Here is a 16523-nt window from a genome sequence, read left to right on the forward strand (position 1 = left end):
AAAAAAAAAAAAAAAAAAAAACCTTTATTTTAGATAAACTCTAATTGTTGGAAACTAACCTAGCACTGGATAGAATTACCAATGATCCCTGAAAAATCGTCCTGGAAACGGGTTATTAGAGGACAGTGGCACCGTCATCTCCCCGGAAGATGACGTGTTATTTGGAGAAGCATCAGTTACTTGCATTTCATTTTACAGAATTCTACTTTAAATTCTCAAATGTTAAATATGTCACTTAACATATGTTGAGAAAGTTAGCTAAAATACCGCTTTTAACGGCTTTAAGAAATTTTCAGGACTTGCACACCCAGCAAAAGACTGAAATCGACAACCTTAAAGTTTCTCAGCAAGGAAGGTAGCAGGCGTCTGCGAACCGCCTAAGTTTAAGAATTTAAAACCCAGCAAACATCAAAACGGCAAACCTGCAAAAACTGGACAATAATATAATTTGTTGACTGGCTTAATTCCAAAAATGACTTGAGCCACACACCTTCACTCAGTGGGGCTCTTTCATGAGAGTGAATAGTCGCTCGGAATGTACTTGGCAAGGGCCACGATTTCATGTCTTCCAAGGACAGTGCTCCCTCTTCTTCCAGGGAACTACGAGCGCCCAGTCATCCTCTCCCCCGGCCCCCACGCCCACGCCCACGCCCACGAACCAACCGCACAGGACAGACGCCCGGGAGCCAGGTAACTGAAGACTTTCTTTGCAGAAACCCAGTGAGTGAAAAAAGTCATCCCTTAGCGCCACAGTCTGATGCCCAATATGTGATTCCACTAAATTACAGACCCGGGGAGAAGCCCACGGGCGGGCTGTGTACACACTGCTGGCCAGCCTGGGAGCCAGCCAGGTAAGTGTGAGTAGCAATTTAGAAGCCACATTTTTCTGGAGGGGCAGCTGAAGGAAGGGGACGTAAGGATACTCACTCCACCAAGGCCAGGGGGGCCAGGGGGGCCGGGAGGACCAGGGGGGCCAGGGTTTCCAGGGGTCCCAGGCTCTCCATCTCTGCCACGTGGTCCAGGGGCACCCTTGGCAGAAAGAGAAAAGGGCACCTGTGTGAAGCAGGGTTAATGCAAGAAGCCCCTGGCCACGGGCTTCCCCCAGGGAGGGGGTCATGCACATGGGAGGGGGTGGGGAGGATGCTCAGAGGGCCTGGGGGGTCCACAGGAGTCAGGCGGCTTTTCTCTACTCACTTTTTCACCTTTGTCACCACGATCCCCTCTGGGTCCTTGTTCACCTGCAGGTCCCTGAAGGTGAAGAGAACATTGAGCTGACGCACGGCCAGGGGTCCGCATAGCAGTGACTTGAGGAAGAGATGGAAGAAGGGATTTCTCCCTTTCTTACCTGAGGCCCAGGAGGTCCTTTGGGTCCTACGATCTGTGAGACAGACAGAGACAGACAGAGAGAGAGAGAGAGAGAGACACCAGAGGATGGCAAGTTATTAGAGGGCGTCCAAGGAGCGGACCCTGTTAGAGCAGTAGAGGCAAGCCATGTAAGGGTAATGTGTACTTACATCCTTGATGTCACCGGGTTCTCCTTTCTGTCCCTGAAACATGACACATTGTGAGGACGAGCCACACAGCCCACTAAGCACCCCCCCGCACAAAACCCTGCCCTGCAGCCCAAGCACTGAGGTCCCCCGAAAACCGAGCTCTGCTGCGGCCTGTGAAATCACAGGCCAGGTGGGCACACCATCGCTCCTGAGGAGAGCAAAAACAGAAACAAAAGAAATAAAAGAGGGGTGCCTGGGTGGCTCAGTCGGTTCAGCGTCCAACTTCAGCTCGGGTCATGATCTCACAGCTAGTGAGTTCGAGCCCCATGTCAGGCTCTGTGCCGACACCTCAGAGCCTGGAGCCTGCTTCAGTTTCTGTGTCTCCCTCTCTCTCTGCCCCTCCCCCACTCATGCTCGGTTTCTCTCGGTCTCAATAATCATTAAAATTTTTTAAATAAATAAATAACATTAAAAAAAAGAAAAGAAAAAACTCTTACCTTTGGTCCTGGTTGCCCTGCAAGTGGGAAAAAATAGAGAAGAATGGAAAACATGCGTTAGCCGGGTGAGCACCATTTCATGTCACTCAAACACTCTTTAAGACAAGGACACAACCCGGGAAGGAGGCAGCTTCCTGTCCCTCTGTTGGGATGTTAGGGTCACTGGGGTCCTGGGGATGCTGAGGTCCCACGAGGAATGGAGAGGACCCAGACTTTGTTATTGAGAAAGCAGTCAGCATGCAAAAGAATGGAGCGGAGCGTATGAAGAGAAAATGAGCAGCTCAAGCTCTAATGAGCACCAAGAAAGGACGCATCAGAAGCTGGCAGAAGGTCCAATCTCTTCTTTCCTCGCGGGGTTGGAAGCCCTTCCCACAGCCCAAGCCCTCCCGGAAGAAGAGTCAGGTAGTTAGAAGGGTCTTACGGTCAAGCTGGGTCTCCTTGAAGCGAGCACAAAAACACAGCAAGGCACAGGAGTTAGAGAGAGCATCGAAGCCAGTGCCACCCCAAATCAGTGATCCCCTCCCCCTTCAAAGCAGGGAGGCCCTCAACACTTCCCTCACAGGGGCCTCAGAAATGATCGGGAAATCTAGACCGTAAAAGCAGCTTGCCAGTGTCGGTGAAGTGTTAAGGAAGGGCAACTCCTTGCTTCCCTTTCAACGTTCTTCTCTTATTTGAGTAGGAAGGGGAGAGTGAGGGCCACCCAAGACACCTCGGCGAGTGCCCGTCCCCTACCCTGCAGGGAGATGGGGCACGTGCACATCCTCCGGCAGCACCGGTTCTGGCTGGGAGTACCTAAGTAAACCCACCAGAGCGCCTGCCTGTAGGGCTCCAGCCCAGCCCCATGTCCCCCTTCTCCTATTAACTCACTTCTTAATTGGCAGTTAACTCCGAGAGAGGTAAAAACAAAAGGAAACTGCCACCAGCGTTCCATATTTCAAAGAAGGGAGCCCGCCCCCTCTCTCCCCAGTAGCCAGCACAGATTCTTCCCCACCGAAGAACATTAGTGGTCTTCCGCAGAGAAGACAAGGTGTGGCTAACAGAGGAATGTATCTGGGGTTTGGCCCACAGAATATGGGATCTCCATTGCGGCCCTAGTGATCAGAGATGATCCCAGAGAGGATCCTTTTGGGGAACCACATCTGTCCTTCCAGATCTTGGAAGCGTATTTTTTGTAGGTTTAAAGGACCCCTCTAGTGTCTCAGGCTCATTCCGGTTCAACCTGCAGGCAAGAAGTGGCCTTTCCTTTCCAGCTTCAGCTGCTGGGGTCCCATGGATAACCAGCCCCTCTGCTGCGCAGAGATGACCCGCATCCATGGGAGGTTTGCTGCACCTGCAAGTAATTTATTTATGTGGAACAGGAAATAAATAAATTACGACCACTGGCAGTGGCGAGGTCAGTTGAGCAGATGGGGCAGCACTCTCCGAAGGGGGTCTCAGGGCTGAGGCAGTCTTTCATGTCTTCACAGATTATGTCGTCGCAGAGGACAGTCCCAGTGTCACAGACACAGATCCGGCAGGGCTCGGGCTTCCACACATCCTTATCATTATACCTCTGCCCGTCCTGCACACAGCTGCCAGCCTTCTCTGCACCAAGGCAGGGCAGGGGAAGCAGAGAGTGAAGGGAAGGAGGGGGTGGGGAGCCAGAAGAGAAAAAGAGAAAGAGGTTGCGGTCAACTTGACATCACTTGAATGCTGAAGGATGTGAGCTCTGGCTATACAAAAGTAAAGAACTTGAACATTATTTTTCTAAGACATCATTCAATCTTCCGTGTGGTCAATATATGTTTACTGTGCACCTTGCACTCTGCTATCTATTGGCCAATGAAAACCATGCCCGACAGTGAAGGTGGGGGTGGGGTGCTACAGATTCTCTTCCCATCTGGCCTGGGGCAGACCTGAGGGGGGGGGCAGGTGAGACTCTGAATGGGAACTCAGGGACTATACAGAGGAGAGCAGAAAATGGAGAGACCCCTCCACCCCCACCCCAGGAACAGAGGCCTTTTTTCTGCCTTTCTCTAGGAACTACCGGATTTGCTAAATACAACCGACAGCTAAAATGCAGGAGGCATGTAGAAAATTCTACCCACAGGAATTAGAATCTATGAACAGCCAGACTCCAAAAGTGGATATATGGGGTGGGGGTTAAAGGAGGAGCAGTTAGAAATGGGATCTCCTCCGATGACTTAAATCATGAGAATTAGGGCCAACTGGGGGAGGAGGATAGGCCGATTCAAACAATGCATTTGGGACCCCAGCAGGCTAACAGAATGCCGTGGGTGACAAGAAGGGTCTAGGGTCTCCCTTCTGCTGACCTCCGGCTGTAGCCCTCCCTGGAGAGACCCCTACCTTCATCAGGAGACAACACGTCAATGTTGGGGGTGGGGGGAGGCGGGGAGGGCGCAGGGGACTTTGAATGCCTGGCCTGGGCTAAGATTAGCCAGTTGGGGCCTGGCCTCCTCCAAGAATGAGGACGAGAACAGCACGGACTCGTCCCTCTGCACCAGCGCTCTGCCGTCTGGAACTCACCCCGCAAACGGAACCTGTGCCCGCAAGAGCGCTCGCGAGAGCGCCAGGGCCTGAGGAGCCCACACCACGTGCCAGGGAGCGCCCAGCGCTGTTTTTCTCATCAAAGTCCCCAAAGCAATGGCAGCTGCAGGGAATGAATAAATAGGAAAGCGCCGCAAACCGGGTGGGCGGAGAAAGAAATGGGCCTGCCTCCTGCTCTTTAAGGAGACTCTGAAAATCTAAAGATAACCCTTTCTTTCTTTCTTTCTTTCTTTTTTTTTTTTTTCTTTGCCACCAGAAGAAATCCGCTCGGCCTTTTGGCAAAATAATCCGGCGAGGACAGGGGGATCCCAGGATAAACACAGAAGCTGCGGGGACACGCCCACGGCTAAAATCGCTGGAACTGTAGAAATCAGGCGGTGGGGAAGGGGAAGGAGGAGAGGTTAATGGTCTCTCGTCCGGACCTAGGAAAAGCCCACCTTCACCCAAGAGGGCCCAGGGTGAAAAAAAGAAAACGCTGGGAGAAGGGGGTGCACCTGAATGGGGGTCGGATTTCTCTAGGAAGGGCGGCCCAGGGATGCGCAGGGGCGGGGCCAGGCAGCGCGGGACGTGGGAGCCGCCGGCTGACTTCTGGCAGCAGCTCTGGACACGGCTCGCCCACAGACACTGGGAGGGTGAAAAGTGGGATTAAATGACTGCCCCAGAAAGGAGCCAGCCCCGTAACCGGATCCTCTAGGTGTGGACGGAGGAGCCCAGCACCACCATAATTGCTGTTCGAAACCGCTGCCGATAGCATCCCGGCGCGCCTGATCCGGTTCCCCTCATTACCGCAGCGCGGTATAAGTGCTCCTTTGTGGCAGGCCAATTAAAAAGTTACCTCTTTCGGGGAACTGTTTTTGCTTCGCCGCCGCTTTGCGCAAGGGCTGGAGCCCGGGAGGTGGCGGCGGGCGGGCACAGGGGGGCATTGTGGAGGGGGGGGTCAGGGAGTCCGGGGGAACCCACCGGACCTCGCCTCTCATGAATGGGGCTTTTCTCGGGCGCACACAGAGCCCGATTCACAGGTCTCCGCAAGGAACCAGTTTAAATAAATACGGGCAGCATTTCAGCCCCATCTGGAAGCCATCGCTGCCAATCTCCCAACGCAAACAAGCCTCACAAAGGAGGATTGAGGTCTCTCCCCTCAGCCGAGGGGCACTTTCGCAGGCGAGGGCTGTGAAATGCAGATGTGGGTCAAACACGCCGCCTCCAATAAGTTTCTCAAAGTCGTGGACGGATGGGGAGGAGGCGCGTGCCCGGGCTCTAGGTTTCTGACATTCCTGACGTCCACGCAGACTGTGCCTTTCCCCACATCATTTCTTCGGGTCCACCGACCCAGGGGTGGGGGTTAGGAGGCTGAGATGCGCCTGGGAGCGAAGTCCACCGCCCTGATGCACTCCTCCCGGGGAGGAGGATGAACGACTGGAAGATGGGGGCCCAAGAAACTGTGGAATTCGCTCACTCCCGGGAAAGTTGCGGCGCTGAGAGCGCTCTGCCACTTACGTGAGCGCCTCTAGTAACAGATGGAGAATTTGGGAATTATTTTAAAGTCACTTAGCTAATTTCACTGTGCACTAAGCGGAGGTCAGTCAAGAAGACAGCTTTGTTGGTGTACAGGGAAACTGATGACAAAACTCTAGCCAGTCCGAGCCGGAAACACTTATAGACACATAGTATTCCAACAAGTGCCCGGAGCACGCCTCCAGCTGCGCGCAGGACCCGACGACCCGGCCAGAACCTCCTGCCCCGGGTTCCTTGCGGCTGCGCCGCGGGCTCCAGTCCTGCCCCCGCCTGGGTCAGCCGCTCTAATGAACGGAAAGTCCTCCTGGGCCCATAGCCCTCCAAACCGTCTCTGGAGACAGCCTGGTGGCAGGAGAGACCAAATAGAGCCTCCTTGGCAGAGGGATTTTGATTCCCCCCACCCCTCACCTCCATCCCGCCTCCCCAAACAGTTTCCTCTGCGATTGATTTACAATCTGTAACATACAAAGACAGCGCTGGAATCCCAGCCATCGGAAACGTGCCCAAACACGTGGGGAAAAAAAAATCCTCTCTACCTAATACACTTTCCAGGCTTCGTCTGTCCTGAATATAATCCCAGACAGTGGGACGTTACCAAAGGAGACGATGGAAAGGTGAGATCCGAACTGCCTTTGGACAAGACTGTAAAACTGCCATCTCTAACTCTATTCGGTTGAAATTGTTATAGCAACTGACCAACTGTGCCCCCCTCCTCTGCCACACACACACACACACACACACACACACACACACACACCCCACACACCACGCAGCCTAGCCCGGTGAGTTCCAGAAATTTAGAAGAGTAACTCATTGTAGTACCTCCAGGGTTTGGAGGGGAAGAGGGCGGGGAGGGGGCGCTATTTTCTGGGGCGTTTGAAAAGCACGGTCTGGTTGGAATGTTATCGCCTTTCAGATGGCCTCTCCTACGGGGAGTTTCTGTACCCGTTAGAGGCAGGGCGAAAGCCGAGATGAGAACGAGGGCTGCACCTTGCTCCTGCGCCAGCCGCCAGCCGGGAGGGGGAGGAAACTTCGAGAGGCGCAGAGATCTCAGAGCGCCTCTCGGAAACCTCTCTTTTGTGGCCTCAGATTTCAGCCCACCAGATTCGGAGCATCTCCTTTGTCCAACTCCCCTTTGAACCCTCCAGCCACCAACCCCTGGACGCGACTGCGAGGTCAACCCTTTGGCGCTTGCTCGGTCCTTCGCTAGAGCCCTTTCCAACTTCTAAGATCGATGGGCCACGACCTGTTTTGCTGAACTCCGAGTGCTTCGGAAGACGAGTTGTGTGCGTGTGCGCCTGCCTAGCTATCAAAGCTGGTGGAAAAGAGCGCGCTGAAATCTGTGCGCAAACATCTCGACCCGACGCTTAGCACGTTTCAAATTCCTGTTCAACACAGAGACCTGCAAATGCCTCCAACGGCAACCTGCATCCGCCGACGCTCCGACAGAGCCCCCGGCTTGCAGCACTCCGCTAGGTGAGCCCCTGCGCATCATGCGCCCAAGTCTCGACGCGCTCTGACCCCGGGAGCTACTCTAGCCGGACCCGCCGGCTCCAGAGCAGGAGAAGGCCGGGGGAGGGTGCGAAGGGACGGCACAGAAGGGTGGCACGCAGGGGCACCGGGCGACTTACGGACATCCTGGCCGTGACACCGAAGGACGGCGGCGACGAGCAGCGTCAGCAGCACCAGCGTCTGGGGAGCCCCGAGGCGGATCATGGCTCACCGCGGGGCCTGGCGGAGCCGGCCCGAGCGGAGCGCAGCGAGGCGGCAGGAGCGCGGCGTGGGTCCGGGTCTCTACCGCGCCCTCATGCAGGAGGCCCTCGGAGCAGGAGGAGGAGGCAGGAGACCCGGCAGCCCAGCAGCGCTCTGCGTCTTCTCGCCTCCGCGGAGCCCGTTATATGCGTCCGGCCCCTCTCGAGGCTGGCGAACTCGCCCAAACCGCGGGCCGCCCCCGGCCCCCCGCGGGGCTGTAACCTGAGACCCCGCCCCCGGAGCCGGCCTGGGCCCAGCCAGAGCCCGCACCTGCCTGGGCCGGACGCCCCTCTCCGCTAGCCCTGCTTCCCGCCCCCTACCCCTAGTGTGCCGAGTGGCCTGATCGGGCGGGGCACAGAGACGGCTCCTGTCCTCCCCCCAACCCGGGGCTGCGGCGCTGCCCCCTCCGACCACAGGCGGGAAGGGGGGCCTCCGGCCCCTCCCCTCGGAGTTCTGCCCAGATTGGAGGGGAGGGGGGTGTTTGCAGAGGCGCAGGCCGCGAGCCCTAGACCGTGGACGGAAAAGACTCGGGAGGGAGGAGGGAAAGCGGTAGAAAGGAGCCGCGGGGGAGAGTTAGGGGGGCTCCGCGTTGGGACCTTGGGCAGGGGGCCGGGAGGAGGGCGCAAGGGGAGCTCGCGATGGTATCTGCAGTCCAAATCTTGGAAACTGGCAGGCAGGGCCAAGTTTGGGGAGATGCCCAGGCCAATCTTCTAGCCTTCTAGCCGCTTCCCGGAGTACCTGGCCCCGGGGCTCCCACCTGGAGATTCAGAAGGACAGCCCCCAGCCCCTCCCCCATCCAGCGCTGCGAAGAAAGAGCCTCCTCTGGAGCCTTGGCAGAAGTTGGCCGGAGCCAATCGCCAGGAAAGGGGCCGGTGTGTTACAGCACAGAGGGAGACCTGTGTGAAGGTGTGGGGGCGGGGGCAGGCCCTGGGAAGGGGGCTTGAGCGGCTACAGAGGACGGAGGGGGCCCAGACTAAACCGTGCGTGCTGCCGAGGTGGGGGACTGTCTAGTTCCAGGCTCAGACGTGGTGTCTGCTCTTCCTGGCCGGGGGGCCGGAGGAGGGCTCTGGGGGGAGAGGACACGGCCGCCAGGGGTTGAGTAGTTCGGGCCAGGGACATTGGTCACTGCTGCAGCCCCGTCCAGGGAGTGAGGCGGCTGCTCCAGCTGGACCGAGTTCTGTGAGCCAGGGGAAAAGCCAAAATTTCCTAGTTGGCCCCCTGGCCCTCTTGCTGCTTCCCACCTCACTTCACCTTCCCCGGTGCGCTCCCTGGGGCACCGAGGCCGAGGCCGGATGCTGCCTCCTAACAAGGGCTCGGGCCATGCTCGTCTCTTGGCTCCTGGAGGCTCCATTGATATGAGGGAGGAAAGGACCCCACCTAGACCTTCTTCCTCTTTTTTTTTTTTAATTTTTTATTTATTTCTAGGAGAGAGAGAGAGACAGCGTGAGCAGGGGAGGGTCAGAGAGAGAGGGAGTCACAGACTGAAACAGGCTCCAGGCTCTGAGCTGGCAGTCAGCACTGAGCCCGACGCGGGGCTCGAACCCACGAACCGCGAGATCATGACCTAAGCGAAAGTCGGTCGCTCAACCGACTAAGCCACCCAGGCGCCCCTAGTAGACCTTCTTCCTCTTGAGATGGTTTTCTGTCCCTGAGGACTGTCAGGTCCCTCAAAGAGCTTTAGGGAAAAGATAAACTTTCATGAAACTTGGACTTTGGGGTCTGACATGCCCCGACCTCCCCTCCTCGGCAGTGGGGTTTCCGCTGCACGTTCCTCCTGGGAACTGAGGGCACTTGGAAGAAGCTACCTCTACCACCCAGGCCTCAGGTTTCCCCAGGGAGTTCTGGGCCTCCCTTCCCTCTCTCCCCTCCCCCATGCTATGAAGCTTCTCTGAGTAGAGCCCCGAATTCCAAGTGCAAAACTTGTGTGCACGAGTCCTGGCCAGAAAGAGAAAGAACTGTCACTGTTTAAAGAGATGGCTCCACATTTTGTGCAGTCCGGATGGAGGCAGGTAAAGGATCCAACAACCAGTTCCTCTACCCGCCAGGGGCCTTCCTTCGGCCTCCTCCTAACCTCCTTTTCAAGGAGGCTGCATTAAGCTCTGAGCCTTTCCTCAGCCCCAGCCTCTGCCAGGGGAAAGCTGTTCTCAGGCTTACAGTGTCCCATGCCCTCCTCGGGGCCATGAGTCCTATCTTCCACCTGGAAGGTAGGATGACCAAATCCCACACGTTTCTCAAGACCCCTGGGTGAAAGCCCTGCTGAGAAGCCTTCTCTGATATCTCTAGAATATGACATCTCCCTGCCTTTCTGAATTCCTCTGGCACTTGTAGTCCGTATCCACAGTTATACTCTAAGATACAAATGTTTTTTGGGTGGTTTTCTTTTTTTTTCCTTACCCATGTATTAATTGGTCTTATCTTAGCAGTGAGCCTGGGAGCCCCTTGGGACAAGCGCAGTGCCTAGTGCAGTAGTGTTAGCCATAGGAGGATGTAGGTCCACCCCTGTGGACTAGTACATTTAGATGCAAAATATTATTTCTTTTATGATACAAGCAATACATAGGCAGCTCTAAAGCTAGACATTCATACAATTGACCTCAAATAGAAATGGCCATAAAAATTCAACCTCCCCCAAAAAAGTTTGGGTGAAAACACTAAAATCTATGAAAAAATTAAAGCCTATTTCAAAGTGATCTAATTTGACCAGCAACAAAGTCCTACATACTCCTGAGCTAACTTGCTCTTGATTTCATCCTCTATCGCTGTGATTCATATTTGCCAGTGAACTCTTTCTACATATAAGAGCTCTGGATTCTTCCCAGTAATCATGGTTCATCTGTGAATACAGTTTAGTTCTCCATTTCCTGTGGGGAGGAATTTTTTTTTTTCATCAGTGATGAGAATTGACCAAAGGAATATAAAATTTAAAATTTAAGTCAACAAAGTCAAGATAAATTAGGGAAATTATTTAAATTCTAAAGTCAACTAACCACCAATAGTAATATTTTACCCATTCACGAATTCAAACAACTACAATTTAAAAACCTCTAGTTGGTGACTCAGACTAAAACTGAACCTGTATGTGGCAAAAAGAAAAAAAAAATCATGGATTTGGAGATTACTTACTCAGTAATCTCGCCATCCAGAACATAGCCAAGAAGCTAAAAAGAAGAGGAAATAAACTGGTGAGCAGGGGAAGAAGCACCACTCAGAATTCTGAGCAGCCGTAGTCTATATTATGTACTAAAGCATATGCGTTTCATGCGTAGTAGAGTTCCTCTTGCTCTGGGTCTGTTGATCATAGTTTAGATAATGCATTAACAGGTAATGTCATCTGACCTCACCAATTAGATGCAGAAAAACAGGGGTAAGATAGCAGAATAGTTGTGGGATGAAAACACAATAAGAACAGCAAGAAGGCACAAGAAGAGAAGAGATAGAAAGGCAATATGAAATTGACACAATGAATAAAGAACGTGGTAGCCTGGGTCCAACAGAGCTGGGGTCAAATGTCTATTGTCTTCAATGGCTCCAAGAGTATCCTGGTTTATAGCATCTGCTGCAGTCCTGTGGTTCATAATGATGAACCTAAATGTCCAATAAAATGTTCATTTAAGTTTAATATGGTCTCTCTGAGGAGGCAGGAAACTATGCATTACATTTTAGAAAGGTCTCCATTGGGGGCCCCCTGGGTGGCTCAGTCTGTTGAACGTCCGACTTCAGCTTGGGTCATGATCTCACGGTTTGGTTCGTGGGTTCGTGCTGACAGCTCAGAGCCTGGAGCCTGCTTCAGATTCTGGGTCTCTCTCTCTCTCTGCCCACCCCCAACTCGCACTCTGTCTGTCTCTGTCTCTCAAAAATAAATAAACGTAAAAAAAATTTTAGAAAGGCCTCCATTAAACATAATGAAAATAAACATTTGTTCGCTTAATGTAAAACATCTTCTATACTAGCAGCGCTAACTGCATGAGGAAACGCTGCAATGTCTTGAACTGCAGAACTGTATGAAAGAGCTACTGTTTTCTCCACTTGATGGAGGAAGAGCATGGATGGCTAAGGACAGAGGTCCCATGTGGCCTTGTCATCCACTTACACCTTTGAGAATAGCACACTTAACAGCAGGTAGAACATTTAGCCATCACACAGACACAATCAGTGCATCTGCCCCAGATCAGATCGATGCAGTGAGACAGATGGATTACACTAGCCATTTTTGTATTGTGTGGACAAAATAACTGTTCCACTATTTTTTCCTTTTTATGGGCATATTAAATTTAGACTTCTGTGGACACAGACTCACTGGGAAAGATATTTGTACGTAGACTGGAAAGAAAGGATCTTTCTCTCCCTCTGCCCAAATTCCATTTAAAAATAGTGATAAAGTGAGGAAGGATTCGCATTCCAGAGAGGTAAACCCACCCCAAATATGGCAGGTGCTGAATGCGCACACTTCACTCAGCCTCCAGCCACACTTCAACCAGACGGCCGGCCAGCCGGGGCGGAGGGCTAGCGGGTCCGCCTCCTTCAGTGACATTCAGCTTCTGTTGGTTGGGCTAAGTTCAAACATCCTTTCAAGATGTGTTTGTGTTTTCCTTTGGCATTTTTGGGGCAGAGTAACAGAATCAGGACTACCCAGGATAGGGTTTCCAGATTCATGGTGTACATTCCACTGCACAGGAGCATCAATGTGTGACTACGTGTCTTCAAATGCAAACAGCATCAAGAATCCCCCTCCGTGTCCTCCGTCCTGTCTAAAGTACCATATGAATCCAGCTTAGCGCTCCTACTGAACCCCACTTCTGTACGAAATGGGGGGTGGGGTAGAGAGGGTGAGGAGACTGTCTTTGAATTTGTAAAGGAAACAAGAAAAAAAAGAATTTGAAAAATGCTGGAAGGAAGGTATCCTCTGAAAAAGAGGAAAAGAAAGGAAGCCACACAAAGAGAAAGAGAGAGAGAGAGAGATAATAGCAGAGAGCAAACCTGGGGAAGGCTTCCTGGGAGAAGTGAGTCTTCAGGAAGGGTAGAGTTTTGAAAATGCAGATGGAGAGGGAGAGCACAGGGTGGCTTCTCTGGAAAGGCAAACAGGCAGTGAACCGGGAGACAAGGCAAGGTTCCCAGAGCAGTGTGGTACCAGCCTTGGGGGCCACTGGGAATAAGACGTGGCCCTCCGGATGAAACCAAGGCCAGACACAGAGGACTCCATGAATGCCACAATTTGTCACTGAGTCTGCCTCAGACCTGCCTTTCTTACTTCTCTTCTCTTCTGCTTCAACTTGTCTCCTACTAGATAGGCTTTTTGGGGAAAGAGAGAAAGATGTCTGGATTTTGTTTTTTTAAGGTTTACTTTTTGAAGAAATACAGAGATGATCTTCCCATTTCATTTCCTTCCTTCCTTCCTTTTTTTTTTTTTTTACACAAACCGTTCATATAAAATCTTGCATTTTCCTTAAGTACATGGTGTTCTGGCTTCTAAGGAACATGCGTCTCTCTCATCAGCCCTCGGTAGTGCTGGGGCTCAGGGAAAAACACAAATGCCTCAGTGCAGAGATGTCCCAGCATTCCCAGCAGAGGCTGTAAGTGAGGCAGTCGGTTCCGCATTGGAAGGTTGTCCAGCCACAGCGGTCTCCAAGAGCCAGAGAGCCTTTGCTCTGGGCACTCGTCCAGCAATGACACAGCGCAGTGGCTCCAGGGGCACCCTTGGAGGGGCCCCAAACTTGCCAGACATGTGAAAGGGGTGACTTCTGTCTCCCGTCTCTCTCCCTCCCTTGAACTCTGCACTTAGATATCGCCGGTACCATGGGGTTGTGCCCTGAGTCATTCGTTCGTTCCCTCATCTATTCCTCACATATGTGGAGAAATCCTATGTGACTCTCTTCTCTACGTCCTCGAGAGCAGGGGCCATAACGTATACTTTGCGGGCCTCCATAGGTGCTGATACAGAGTTAAGTGTTCTATATTCTTGCTACTGGAAGTGTGGTCCGTAGACAAGCAGCACCAACCGACTCCGGGAACTTGTTAGAGAAACAGAACCTACTAAATCAGAATTGGCATTTTTCTTGGCATTTTTCTGAGATTTCCAGATAACTCAGATGCCCGTTAAAACTAGAGAAGTGCGGGTCTCAATACTGGTGGTGGCTAGGGATTTGTGGCCCTGGCTGATGTAGTGATATGGTCCGTAGTTAGCAGATGATGGGCATCCCACGTGCCCTGCATCCTCAGGCATGGCAAGGTGGGGGCCCGAGTCCAGGGCTGGGGGACAGGAGAACTGAACTGAGGGAGAGGGATAGACAGAAGGTTGTAGAGGGGGCATGACTTTGAAAAGCCTGCTGTTGGGGGTGTGAGCGTGTTAATTGTCTAAGGCCATCTCCGTCTGTATTAGAGGGAGGTCACTTTTCCTATGTTCTATTTCTTTTTTTTTTTATTTTAAATGTTTATTTTTGAGAGGGAGAGACACAGAGAGTGAGTGGGAGAAGGGCAGAGAGAGAGGGAGACCCAGAATTCAAAGGAAGCTCCAGACTCTGAGCTGTCAGCATGGAGCCTGATGCGGGGCTCGAACCCACAAACCATGAGATCATGACCTTATTCGAAGTCCGATGCTTAACCAACTGAGCCACCGAGGCGCCCTTTCTGTGTTCCATTTCTGATAGGATATGGGGTCAGAGCGGGGAAAAGACTGGGCTCCGTGGAGACAGCGTCAGGGCAGAGCTGGAGCCCAGCAGCCGCTGACGTCGGACCCCTTTCCCAACAGCGCCTCAGCCCTGCCTCTCAAGGGCCACTGGCCCATGAACTCTTCCTGGATGGGAAGTATCACCGAAAGCGAGGAGCTAGACAGGGATGCCTCTGGGCCTAGTGGGACACGTATCCTTCCGAGAAAGCCAGGCGCCTGGAAACCACGTTTATTCTGCCCCCGTGGGTGGGGTGGGCCTGCCCTCCAGGAAGTCCCTGAAAAGCTCAGGGGAACATGCGGTAAGCTTCTAGTGGGCTCCCCTGCCAAAAACAACCTCTGGAAGGAGCAGGACAGTGTGTACTGCCCTTCTGCACACCACAAACCCAGTGAGGGCGCCTTGTCCGCCCTGCCCAAGGCACCTGTCCAGGGGCAGCCCGAGCACCATCCTGTTCTGCACGCCCGCACCCGCTCCAGCCTGCAGGCCGCCTCCTCCGCCGACACCAGCCCACTGCCCTTGACACCCCTCCCTCAAAGACTCGGAGTCCTTGACTGCCCCTCCTCTCTCTGTCTTCCTTCCTGTCCCCTCCCCCTCCTGTTCCTTCAGCTCCACTGTGCTGAGCACCAACTATGCACTAAGCCCTCGCTAAGTGGTGCGGGGGACACAAAGTAAGAGTTGTTCAACATGGATCCTCTCCTCAAGGAGGTTGCCCCCTCAGTGGAGATACTCACATAAAAAGCCAAACTAAGAGTTAAACACATTAAAATATGTTGTGATGAGGTGTGATACAGCACACCACAATGCCATACACTGAAACACTCTGTTCTGGCCTTTCACTGAAAATAGCTCTTTTTGACACGGCCTTGGGCAGTGAGGACAGCTTGGTCACACCTGTGCTATGTACGCCAGTGTTACTACTTTTATTCGTATGGATCTCCAGAGATCTGCCTTCTTCCACCCCCGCCTTCACCCCGAATGATAAGTCTCTTCCTCTGGCAGCTTAGCTGTGTGACCAGTGAGGGCCCCCCAATGGGGTTTGCTCCTTGTCCCATGGGGACCCTGCCCTGGAGTCCTCAGCTGGTTGCCCAAGTGTTTTCTTTCCAGGCTAACAAACAAGAGTAAAGAATCCCATGTGCACCCGGTTGTTACCTGTGCCAGCCAGTCAGGACATCAGGCTAGCGTCATCTTCGCAGTACCTAGAAACACACATATCCTTACTGTTTTCTTGGGCACACATAAAAAGAAACGAGGGTTGCCCTTCAACTTGCTCAGGCTCAACACAGCAAGTGCGCTTCCTAGCTTTGTCCCCTTGGGCGAATTACTCAGCTTCCCTGAACCTCATCTATAAAACCAGGATGACAGCAATGTGCTCGTGGGCTCCTTGTGAGGACAAATGACGTACGCATGTGGAGTGCTGTACAGAAGAGGCTCAGAGTCGTATTTCTTGTCCTCAGCACTGCTTTCCTTGGTCACCGCCCTAGTTACTGACGCCTATCCCATCTGTCTTGTCACCCACACAGAAACAATGTCACTTTTCTGTTTTTAATCAAGTCCTATTAATATTTTGTCTCCATGAGTTTGGATTACAACTAACGGAGTGTAGGCTGATCAATGAACATCATGGAATTTGAGGTTTTCAGTTAAGGATGTTGTAATTATTTTAAAATCGGTAACACAAACTCGGGGTGCACAACCTTTCAATATTACCTGAAAAGCACCCTTGGCACCAGGAACATGTGGGTCTGATCCTTGGACACAGCTTTTCCCTAAGAAGGAGAACACGACCTTGTCACGTTGTCATGAAGGCTGGGAAGACTAAAATAGCAGCTGACCTTCTCAAGTGTTATCAGGTTAAACAAGAAGGCAAGTTTGATTTGACTGTGGAAAGATAAGATTTGGGGGAAATCACCTGCAAGGCTTTTTGATCCGGCTGAATAAGGAGCTTGAGAGGCTCTACCTCAAAGACACGAGAGGGAGAAGCTGGTTCTTCTCAGGTCAGGATAGTGCCAGTGCAACGTTTCCAAGGCAGCGAGAACAATTCAAAATGAGCGAAAAAG

General features: G+C 52.7%; 1 protein-coding gene across 1 annotated transcript in view; it reads right to left on the minus strand.

Moving 5' to 3' along the window:
- The window catches only part of COL2A1 (collagen type II alpha 1 chain), a 30344-nt gene extending 22576 nt beyond the window's left edge, over positions 1 to 7768 (minus strand). Inside the window, exons 1-7 of the mRNA XM_077753552.1 lie at positions 7684 to 7768; positions 3368 to 3574; positions 1991 to 2007; positions 1515 to 1547; positions 1346 to 1378; positions 1195 to 1248; positions 928 to 1029 (exon numbers count right to left, since the gene is read on the minus strand). Coding sequence (XP_077609678.1) covers positions 928 to 1029; positions 1195 to 1248; positions 1346 to 1378; positions 1515 to 1547; positions 1991 to 2007; positions 3368 to 3574; positions 7684 to 7768 — 531 coding nt within the window. The remainder of the gene's footprint in view (positions 1 to 927; positions 1030 to 1194; positions 1249 to 1345; positions 1379 to 1514; positions 1548 to 1990; positions 2008 to 3367; positions 3575 to 7683) is intronic.
- Positions 7769 to 16523: the final 8755 nt, after the last annotated feature.

This window comes from Crocuta crocuta, unplaced genomic scaffold (assembly GCF_008692635.1).
Source record: "Crocuta crocuta isolate KB4526 unplaced genomic scaffold, BGI_CrCroc_1.0 scaffold30, whole genome shotgun sequence".
In the NCBI taxonomy this organism is placed as follows: Eukaryota; Metazoa; Chordata; class Mammalia; order Carnivora; family Hyaenidae; genus Crocuta; species Crocuta crocuta.